This window comes from Neopelma chrysocephalum, unplaced genomic scaffold (assembly GCF_003984885.1).
Source record: "Neopelma chrysocephalum unplaced genomic scaffold, ASM398488v2 Primary Assembly neopelma1_69, whole genome shotgun sequence".
Taxonomy (NCBI): domain Eukaryota; kingdom Metazoa; phylum Chordata; class Aves; order Passeriformes; family Pipridae; genus Neopelma; species Neopelma chrysocephalum.
The window spans coordinates 11,888,436-11,899,152 of NW_020897729.1; the positions used below are offsets into that span (position 1 = coordinate 11,888,436).

Below are 10,717 nucleotides of genomic sequence, written 5' to 3' on the forward strand. Positions count from 1 at the left end.
GGGATGGAGGGTGGTTGGATCCCGGGGATGGAGGGTGGCTGCATCCCAGAGCCTGAGCACCGCTGCAGCAGCTCAGACAGGGCTTGCTTCGTGTGCACTGGCACAAAGGAGCCCACTGAGTCCACCCTGGAACCACCTGAAAACCACCCAAAACACGAGTCTATCCTCTGCCTTCCCTAAGAGCATTGCTGGTACAGGGCACTGCTAATCCAGCAGCTCTACACAACCACAATAAACACATCTCTGCAAAGGCACAGTCTGGATTAAATCACATTTCTGGCCTGAAAATGTAATGGGAAAAGTAACTTAAGACTGCCACTTGCAAATGAGAATGAAAAGGACAAAGCCTGTGGGCTGCTGTATGTTCTAGGCCACATAAAACATCTCACTATCACTGCTGAACAAAAGTTGCATGTCAGATCCAAAGCATGATTTGAACAGCTTAATATGTCAAGCTAATTTTATAATGAGATGGTAGCAATTTAAGCACTCTCTGCTATTTGATAAAAATCATGTATCTTTCCATCAGACTTACAAAGGTGATCTTACACATTTGTTCTCAAAAGCAGCATTTCCTTAAACTTTTTAGCCACTCTCTGGTATATTCTGAAGACTTTTACACAGTTAAAATACAGAGTAGTTGTATTTGGAGCTTCGGAAAAAAATATTTAACATTAATAACTGGAAAAAAAATTGTTAACTTCTCCTGCATAATTCTGGAGAAGCCTCGATAGTGTTTCTCAAATCCTAACAAACTGCTGCCCTCTGGAGCCAGTAAATCCTTATAAAACTGTAACTCATTAACTGGGAGAAACAAGACAATCCTACGCAAAATTAAGCACATGTCAGAAATGCTGAAAAAAATGTGAGCCCACACCTGGCAGATGGTAAATTAGCCACCACGGCTCTTGGTGTTGATCAAAAAAGAAAATAACCCACAGAATCAGAATGTGTCACCAGTGGGGTTTGTCACAGGGCACCCGGAGCACAGGGGGGACAGGAGAGAACACAGCACTGCTTTCACTATTAGAAATGTCCCGTTTCTGCATGAATCATTTCCTTGTACTTTTACTAAATTTAAGCGAGTGGCTTTGCAAGGTTTTTTTTTTGGGGGGGGTTTGCTCTTTGTTTAAAGAATGTAAGTTTTCTTTTCATCTCTTGTTTAAACACAGTGTAGAAAATACACAATACAAAATCAGTGTCTCAAACATAAACAAAAGCAACTGAGCATCTTGCAGGGTCCCCAATTTTAATTGAATATGAAGAAAATCCTAAAAGTGTCTTCCCACCTCCACATGCCTGTATTTTTATTTTCTTCTTTTTCTCCTTTTTATGACTAGGTGTGTTTTAGCCTCCCCTCTATTTCCAAGAGGCCTTTGCAGACACTAGGAATGACATGATTAAAAGATGAGGGCAGAAGGCAATTCAAAGGAAATGTTGAAAATGAGACACGACCCTTACTTTTAATTTCTTCACTAAATTCATCTAAGCCCTTTTGTTCTCCTTGGGAGGCACTGGACAGGTCTGAGGTGAGTGTCCCGTTGATGAGGACCCCCAGCATGTCCAGCACAGTCGTGAACAACTCCCTGGGGGCAAAAGCAAGTGTTACCCTGAGGAACCACAACTGCCAGGAGATCCAGGGGCAGATATTCATGGCAGAGGCCCCAGAGGAAGCTCTTGGCCGGGCTGGGTTTCTCAGGGATTTCTGTGCATACACACACACTTGAGTTCACGTTCCTGAGCCCCACTGTACATGAGGTGCACACAAATCTCATCCCAAACCCCAGCTCAGGGCCACAGACAGCACAGGCTGCCAGCAGAGGCATCAGGAACTACAGACTCAGGGGAGCACTCAGGCATGGGACAGGTAAGGAGGGGTGTGAATGGCACCTGCAGGGCTTTCCCAAATGGAGGTACCCCTACCCCAGGCCAGCACAGAGCCCTAAATCCCACTCAAGCAGTAACAGGATAAAAAGCTGTAACAATAACCTACGTGCAACCTAAACTTAAAGCCCCGAGGACACAAATCAGCTGTTTGAACAGTGCAGACGTACCTGTTGGTCTGCAGATCCACAGTCCCTGAGGTGACGACCTGGAGGAGCAGAAGGGCCCAGTCTGTGGTGCACTGGGTGCTCCTCTGTACTGTCTCAAACGTGCCACCCACCTGCAAAACAAGAGAGCAGGAACAAGGCTCTGCAGGGCTCAGAGCAGCTCCCCTGGGCTCCCTGGGCTTCCTCTGGGGCACGGATCCCTCAGGAATCAACAGCTACCCCGTCCCCCCAGGAGCTGGGTACTCTGGGGCTCCTTGCTCCTCACCACCTCCTCCAGAGCAGCTGCTGCATCTTTCCATAACATCAGGATACCCACGAGTGTTTGTTACCAGGCTGAGGTGCAGCTGCAGGGCTTGGTGCATCATCTGCCTTTGGCATCGTCCTGGTGCCGTTCCTCCCTCCAGGTACTGAGGATCTAAGGAAAAGCATTGGATTAAGGTTGCTTTCCTCCTGTGATGTTCTCCCTTTAAGTATTTGTGACCATTATCTATCAGGAATCATAAAAGACCTTTTTATCCTCTTGCCTGTTTAAGGCTTTGAGCGGATTAAACAAACTGGTGGGAGGAAAAAGTTAATTTGTAAAGAGCTGATGATCTGCTGTCAGTGGTGTGACTGCATCTTCCTGCTGCAGCAAAAAAAAAAATCAGCTTTGATGTGCATTTCTTACCAATATTGTTTGAAACAGCCTATTTCACCCTAGGTAAGTCAAGAGATCTCTTGCACTGGATGCAGCTTCTCAGTGGGATCTCTGGATGAGAAACTACCAGAAGCTCAAGGAACCTGGACCAGCTGCATTTCAGAGGAGAACCCTCACAGTGAAAGGAAAGCCCAAGCAGCAGAAACTGAGGGAAAAAAACCATCAAAGGAATGAATTTCCCCAGGATGTGGACCTGTGTTGTAGCCTGACCTGAGCCAAGGGGCAATATGGGAAAAAAAGCCACACAGGCACCAATTGTCACTGTCACAGCAGGTCACAGAAACTGAAGTCAGAGAAAGGAGACGTGACCCACTGCTCTGGGCACGGGACATGTTCAGATCAAAGGCAGCCTGAAGGTGCTGCTGGAGGCTGGAGCTGAGCTGGGTGGGAGCAGGAACTCTGGAGCAGGATGAGCAGAGCCTGTGAGTCAGCACAAGAAACCCAAGGAGAGCTGCAGGCAATGGCCAGGCTGGGACCAGGAACGGTGCTTTTTAAAATATGAAAGCTCAATCTCTGTCAGCTGGAGAAGGTGATGGGTTTTCCCAAGAAGGGCACCTTCAAGCTTATAAAAACTCTTTAGGATCAAGACAGGGACTGGGAAGATTGTTCCTCTCAGGACTAACACCTTTATTGTTTTTCCTGGAAAGAACTGAAATCAGACTCCAGTTCATTGTATTTCTCTGTAATAAATTCAGAAAAAAAAGATGTATTCACATTCAAAAAAGGGAACAAACACCTCCCCATTCTCCCCTCCTTGGACTGCTCCTTTTGGCACACCCCTGCACTATAATTTTCCCAGTTTTACACCATCATACACACATAAAACTGCTGACACACACCCCTAACAAAGGGTGCTCATGGTTCTGTGCTTGTTTGACCTGAGTAACTTGATTCTGCAGGGATGTGAGAAGCCCTTCCCGTTGCTCATCCTGTCCCTTGAGGCAAGTGAGTACCAGTGACAGGAAAGGCTGCTGGCTCAGCAGGGACATGCTTTAGGAGAAGCAAACACTGCATTAGTGAAGTTATTTTGATACTTCCCTTCCTGTTTTGTCTGTGCTTTCTCCCCTGCAGTGGCACTGCTGCATCCATGTCTGCTTCTATTTTAGTCAATTAAAGTCTTGCCAGAGGAATTACAGACCATGCCCCAGGAAGGCAGAGCCCCAGCCAGCCCAGATACACATGTTGTTACTGAGAACCCCTGGCTCAGGGGGCCCTGAGTGACCAAGAACTGCCCACACACCTGAAGGCCTGACTCAGGAACAGGGCAGGTTATTTAAGACTACTTTGATTAACCAGGGACAACATTTTAACAGAGATAAGGCAGCGAAAGTTTCTGATCCTTGCTACTGGTCTGAAGTGAACCCCAAGGAAGTTTCCCCTGAAGCTCTGATTAGAACAAGAGCTGCCTGAATTGGTCTAAAATTCCAACGTGGGCTTAATTCAGTGGAACTTCAAGCATAACCCCAAGGGAAGTGCAAAAACATTACAGGCACCGTGGAAGAATGTTTTACTGAAGGAAAATCAATAACCATTTAGTCAAAATTCTCACACGTTTTGGAAAGTTAGAGATGAGCTCAATTCCCAACAGGAAGCAAGTGAAGTGACAATGGTGTGATCTTAATGCAAGCAAAGAGGCCTAATGCCACATAAGGGAAGGGACAACAAGTGCTCTACCTGTTCCTTTCCATCCCTAACATTTCCCATCACTGAGCTGCAGCACAGCCCCTGGCAGAGGGGTTACAAAGCTTCTGCATTTCCTCTCTTGGAACCAATCCTATTCCTTCAGCCCAACTGACACCTGAACCCTTGGAGCTGATCAAATTTTGAGTCCTCAGTAAACTCCTCTCTCACAAACATGGTTTAGCTCTGTCTGCAGGGGTTCCCCAAGGTCGTACCTTTTTTGTTTCTGTCTCTCTCTTTCCTTCTTAGAAGATGACCCCAAATGCTGCCCTTTCTCCAGCTCCTCTCCCGCAGCTTTGCCCTCCCCTGGACCGAGGTGGGCAGTCTGGCAACCAGGGGGGCCACCAGCCACACTCCTCGCTGCTCAGAGGAACCGGGAGCAGAACAAACTTATTTCAGCCAAAATACAGCACTAATTTTGCGCCAAAATAGATGTTACACTTTTCAATAACCAAAGCTCTTTCTCCAAATGAGGAGGAGCAGTTTTGGGGCTTTCCCTGCTGGCAGATGTTCTGAGCAGTATCCCCGTACTCGCTCAGACCAGCGGCTTCCATGGAAATGGTTTTTCTGCAGGATTTCAAGGCACGAGAGGAACCCCAGATTTCCTCCTCATTGAGTTCATCTAAGAAGCCTCTCACGTGAAACTCTTCACTCTTCAAGGAGCTGACGTTGTTGCTGCCAATTCCTGCATCACCTGCCCAGCAGAAGCACAGGGTGAGCCCCCAGCCCAGCCCCAACCCTCACCCCAGGGACAGACAGACACCTCTGGGGCACCAGGAGCTGAGCAGCACTGAGGCCAGCACATCCAAAAGGGCAGCAATGGCTGACTCTGAACATCACCAAAGTACTGTCCTCTGGCTTCATGCTGCAAAGCATCTTTTTAATGGGTATTTTGGAAGTAGGAAAAGATTTACACAAATCAAACATAACTGTAGCCACTGTGTGCTCGAAAGGAAAAGGTGAGTGAAAGGAATTGCTTTGGCAGGTAAGGAAGAGTTGAGTTATTGGCTCTTCTCAGATGCCCCTTTTCCAAGTCTTATCTCTTATTTTGATTTATTAATATTCTGTAGATCAAGAGATAAGTCTGACCAAGGGGCCCTCAGCCACTGAGTGACCCCTCAACCTTTCTATGAGCCCACATCTCTGTTCAGGAAGGATGAGAGGGAAGAACCTGGCAGGCAAATAATGCAGTGAAGAGAGTGGAACCAAGGTCACATGAAGCTAAAGCCATCCCAGAAAGCTCTGATAAAACTAGAACAGCTTCCTCAGCACAGAACTGCAACAGCTACTATTTATCTGATGTTTTTCCTCAAAGCAACTACAATTTTTAAATTATTAATGCAGGGTGCCAACAAGAGACCTCTCCAAATAGGGAGAGGTTTGGGTCTATAGGAGGAGAAGTGCTGCAGTAAAGGCACAAACAAACAATGTACCTAAACCTTCCCTTGTACTCCCTTGCACCAAACCAAACCATGTCCCTGCAGAGATAAAACCACACACAGTTAATGAAGGAAAATCCTAAATCTCAGCACTCTGAATAAACAGCAAGAGTGCATAGATAATGGCCATAAACATTTTCCAATCTCACTCTCCAATCCACCAGTCTATCCCAGCTGGCTCTGCCTGTAACACCCTTCCCCAGTACAGTCCCGTTATTGGGGGTCCCAGGGGTTTTGAAGGTTCTGAGCCATGGACCAGCAGCCTGTCCCAGTGCCACTCTGGCTGGGGGTACCCTGTGGGCACGGCCACAGCTGGAACATCTTGCTTGTTTAACCAGACATTTACTGAGCTCCAAAAATACACCTCCCCAGAGGTCACAAGAACTGCAGCTGAACTTGAGCCAAACCAAAGCTCTGAGGCAGATGCTTGTCTGGAAAACAACACTCACCGTCCATGGAGAGCTGCTCAGGGTGATGCTTTGACAACTCCCACAATGGCAGACACACGGGATTTGTGGTAAAACACAGAAAAAGGTGGGAAAACTTATCTGAGATCCTTTTTGCTCTCTATATGTGAGAGGGACTCTCCTGAGTTTGAATGTGCTGGGGCTCAGGGGCAGAGGTCGGGGTCAACATCTGAAATAGTCACATCTGCTCAAAGCCTCTCTGCTGGGGCTGACTCACCAGGGAAAAATCTGCCTTTAACCTGGAGCCTGCACTCCCCACACGCTGCAGGAGCAGGGACAGCAGCCACATTCCTCCCTTGTCCTCAGGGGTTTCCCTCCCCAGGAGCACTCCCAGGGAAGTGAACTAGCACAAGCTGTTTTCCACCCAAACACTGGCACAAACACATCACACAGGACTGCACACTCCTACCAAGCATCAGAATTGCTTTCAGAACTGCAAACACAGCTCCCACTTCGATGCTGTTGTGAGCAGCAGCCAAGAGGTGACGGTCACAGGAAGAACGAATCCCAGGAAATAATTTCCCTACGGAGAGAAGAGCAGATTTTTGTAGAAAATGGGTGTTATTTACCAACTAACATTCCCTTTGTGTGAAATCCTCCTCAGCTGGAACAGCTACAGAAGTACAAGAACTGAATGAAGAACTGAAATCTTCTGAAAATGAAAGTGCAGCCCAACAGGTAAGTCATTAAGTCAGCTGGGATATGTGGTTGTGATGGATTAATATCAAAATAAGCTATGGGCATGGAAATAGAAAAAGAAGCCTGTTGGGTCACTCTGTCCACGGGAACAGTGAATTTAACCACAACGAGACACTGAAGCCTATTTTGGTTTTGACTTCACAGATTTAGGAAATTACTTCCCTCACCTCATCTGAGTGACAAATGAGGCAGAATTCAGTGCTGTCCATGCCTGTTGCAGAGTTACACTCAATTCTGCAGCTCTGCAGCCTGAAGAACCACAAAGTGCTTTGTGCAACCTGAAGGAGGAGAGGCACAGGCTGCAAGGCAGGGAAGGATGAGGGGAAGGATGAATCCATCACCTCTCTGAGGCAGAGTTAACTGAGCCAGGTGTAAGGAAGGTCTGTAATGTGGTCTCATTGTGTTTGATGTGTATTTCTTCCTATGGTTCAGTCATGATTTTTCCTATCCATCCAAATCTACTTCTATTTCTAGGGAGGCCACGTCCGTCTGTTCTCAGGCAGTATTCCTCACAGCTCTTGCCTCTTTTTCTCAAATATGCAAAAAAGCTCATTAATTTATGTCAGAAAAGAAATTACTATTACTTTTAGATGGAAGAATTTGACACCACTTAAGAGCTGACTTTTCTTTCAATTTGTTTTTCCCATGGATATAATCTTGTTATCAAATTTGCTGAAATATTAGAAGTCACACATATGTAACACAGGTTATCACCAGGCTCATATGCATTTAATTGTTAGGTGCTTTTTCCTTGCCTTTTTTCTTCCTTTTTTGCTCTGTGGCAAACACACATCAGACCTGAAAATAGTCACATTTAAAAGAAAAGAGAACTACCTAAACATATCCTGAGAACTAATTTTCTCATGTACCTTCTGTTGGACAAGATGCTTTATTTTACCCTATTTGAAATCACGTTTACTCTCTATTTCCACGCTAAGCTCCCAAACAGCACAATGTGTATCCTCATTAGTGCCTCTGTCACTGCCATTCTTCATCACTGCCAGGTGCTGATAAGGAATAAGTTTCAGCAAAATCCTGTAGTTTTACCTGCATCCAAACCATTTCCCAAACCAGCAAGAACTGCTGGTATCGACCCCTCACCAGTGAAATGTGCAATTTTGAACTTGCACCACGGATATTTTCACCCATAACATCTGCAGCCACCAAAAACCAATTCTGGGTTCACTCTCTGCAATGGAAGGACCAAGCAGCAGACAACTCACCTGTCTCCTGGGCAAAGAGGCACACCTGGGGTGTCCTGAAGAGGTGCAGGAGCAGCAGGCAGGTCATCCTGGCCCCAGGCTCAGCATCCGGATCCCCACAGGCTGTGGAAGATGGGACATGGACATCAGGATCTGCCCAGGACCCCACATGGACATCAGGATCTGCCCAGGACCTCACAGGTCCCAGTAGCAGGCCCGGAAATGTTCTTCCTCACAGCCCCATTTCAGATGAAAATACAATGATTTCATCAACAGGAATAAACTAGTCTTATAAAAATTGGAGAAAGTTTTAGCACTCAGTAAAACCAGGTAACATCAAGACTCCTTCCTTGGCTTCAGGAGAGGAATGTCCCTGTGGACACAGCTTTAACATGGTCCCAAAGGCAAATGCCCCCAAACTGAGGGTAAATATATGGAATCAAGTATTGGATCACATCACTGTAATCCTGCTGACCACAGCAGTATCACCCATTCTGCAATCAAGGAGCCAACACCAAAACAGGGTCCTTAAAACAGAGACAGTTATTTCCACATCCACCAACATCTTAGGAAAGGCACATGGCCACACCTGCTCCTGCTGAGGAGTCACTCTGGCACTGCATCATCCCCTCACAGAGAACAGAACACATTCACAAAGACAAAACTCTAAGCACTGCTCAAATTTACATTAACTCTGAAGATGTTGGAAGGAATAAAAACCAGTCAGAAATCTCACGAAAAGCCTTGAAAAGTCAAAGGGATACAAGATTGAATCTGTTCTCTGCATTTTGTGTAGAACCGAAGCCTCACCACCCCTGTAAGGAAACAGGGGGTAAACAGGTGTCACAGGCATTCAGAAGATACCAAACTCACATCCACGCTGCAGAGCAGGTCACTGAAGCCCCAGACGTGGTTTGAGGAGCAGCACAGAGCCTTCACCACCCCCAGGCACTCGGAGCTGAGCAGGGAGCAGCAGCACGTCAGCTCTGCACACAGGTTCCCCATGGCACTGATCCTGGAAGGAGGGAACACTCACACAGAGCCCACGGGTTCTGTACACAAGAAATAATTCAGTCAGAGCAGAGCAGGGTTGGCAGAACTGCTGTTTCCTTACTGAAGGTGGGGATTTATGTCCTGATGTGGTTGGGCTGCTGTACACACACCCCAGGGTCACCCCGTGGGGGACAGCCTGGGAGGAACCTGTCCTGCAGCAGGGACAGGGACAGGGGTGTGTGGGCACCTCCCCAGCCCCAGGTCACGGTGACAGGTCACTGCAGGAGCCCTCCCCCTGCCAGGCCAGCACCACCATCCGCAGGGAAACAGGTCACAAAACCAACTGGCACCAGTGAATTTTACTGCACAGATCCCATGCTGTGGAACATGGGATTTGGGGCATGATTCAGGGTTATGTAACAGCTCAAGAAACAGAGAAGAGTTGACTCATCCCAGTGCAAGTTATTTTCTCTCTGTTCCACAGTGAAACTTGTTTGGCCGCATTTAGATGTTCCCTTTTGTGCTCTTACAAAACTGCTTCCTCTCAGCTGCTCTGCCCTGCCAAGGAGGGCCCACACTCCAGAGAACCACAGACTGCTTCGGGTTGGAAGGGACCTTAAAAATCACCGAGTTCCACTCCCCTGCCATGGGCAGGGACACCTCCCACCAGCCCAGGGTGCTCCAAGCCCCGTCCAACCTGGCCTTGGACACTTCCAGGGATGGGGCAGCCACAGCTTCTCTGGGCAACCTGTGCCAGGGCCTCCCCACCCTCACAGGGAACAATTTCTTCCTCACATCCAACATAAACCTACTCTCTGACAGTTTGAAGCCATTCTCCAAATAAAATCCTTAATACTTAAAAAAGGGATCTTTCAAAAACCTGTGTCTTGCCTGTGAAGACAAAATCCACAATGTATGAATTACACATTTAACAAATGAAACACCAGTTGTACCAGAAGGAGGCAATGACCTAATGCAGAACCTTCCCTTGCCTGCAGACTTCTAGGGAGCAGAGATTGTGCTGAGCTGTTCATGCTGGAACAGCTCAACTGCTGGTACAAAACCCTCCCTGACTGTCTGACAGCCAGTGCCTGCTGCTCCTTCCTCCCTTCTGCTAAACTGTGCACATTGATCCAGCCAGGGAACTCGGGGGAAATTACTCAACACACTTCCAGCAACAGGAATGAAAATGAAAACAACTGGGGGGGGAAAAAAAAAGACACCAAGCAAAAAGGTGAAAGGAAACCTCATCCTCACTCTGTGAGCTGGCTGTGTCCCACCCCAGCACGGCCTCACCTGCCCGGCTCCTGGTGCCCCACAGCCTCACCTGCCCGGCTCCTGGTGCCCCATAACCTCACCTGCCTGGGTCCTGGTGCCCCACGGCCTCACCTGCCCAGGTCCTGGTGCCCTGTGGCCTCACCTGCCTGGCTCCTGGTGGCCCCTGGCCTCACCTGCCCGGCTCCTGGTGCCCCATAACCTCACCTGCCCA

The 10,717-nt window shown here is 47.8% G+C and overlaps 4 protein-coding genes across 5 annotated transcripts in view; 1 reads left to right on the forward strand and 3 right to left on the reverse strand.

Annotated features, from left to right (window-relative positions):
* Positions 1 to 1,113: 1,113 nt before the first annotated feature.
* LOC113968787 (mediator of RNA polymerase II transcription subunit 12-like protein) lies at positions 1,114 to 4,796 on the reverse strand. 2 transcript variants are annotated; one of them, XM_027685665.1, is made up of 5 exons: positions 4,644 to 4,796; positions 3,627 to 3,738; positions 2,381 to 2,466; positions 2,055 to 2,164; positions 1,114 to 1,586 (listed from the first exon to the last, which is right to left on the reverse strand). In XM_027685665.1, exons 3-5 carry the CDS (start codon positions 2,414 to 2,416, stop codon positions 1,337 to 1,339), a joined length of 396 nt encoding a protein of 131 aa, XP_027541466.1. In that variant the 5' UTR covers positions 2,417 to 2,466; positions 3,627 to 3,738; positions 4,644 to 4,796; the 3' UTR covers positions 1,114 to 1,336. The 2 variants fall into 2 exon arrangements, with proteins under 2 accessions (XP_027541466.1, XP_027541467.1); XM_027685666.1 differs by having other exon boundaries at positions 3,627 to 4,796.
* A 27-nt stretch (positions 4,797 to 4,823) lies between these two features.
* LOC113968918 (mediator of RNA polymerase II transcription subunit 12-like protein) lies at positions 4,824 to 8,343 on the reverse strand. Its single transcript, XM_027685909.1, has 3 exons — positions 8,257 to 8,343; positions 6,744 to 6,857; positions 4,824 to 5,122 (listed from the first exon to the last, which is right to left on the reverse strand). Exons 1-3 carry the CDS (start codon positions 8,321 to 8,323, stop codon positions 4,824 to 4,826), a joined length of 480 nt encoding a protein of 159 aa, XP_027541710.1. The 5' UTR covers positions 8,324 to 8,343.
* The window catches only part of P2RY12 (purinergic receptor P2Y12), a 13,613-nt gene continuing 9,817 nt past the window's right edge, over positions 6,922 to 10,717 (forward strand). The window contains exon 1 of the mRNA XM_027685664.1: positions 6,922 to 7,012. The gene's annotated coding sequence lies outside the window, so the exon portion shown is untranslated. The remainder of the gene's footprint in view (positions 7,013 to 10,717) is intronic.
* LOC113968919 (mediator of RNA polymerase II transcription subunit 12-like protein) overlaps positions 9,042 to 10,717 on the reverse strand; it is a 6,464-nt gene continuing 4,788 nt past the window's right edge. The window contains exons 5-6 of the mRNA XM_027685911.1: positions 9,109 to 9,250; positions 9,042 to 9,050 (exon numbers count right to left, since the gene is read on the reverse strand). Of these exons, the coding sequence (XP_027541712.1) occupies positions 9,042 to 9,050; positions 9,109 to 9,250 (151 nt within the window). The remainder of the gene's footprint in view (positions 9,051 to 9,108; positions 9,251 to 10,717) is intronic.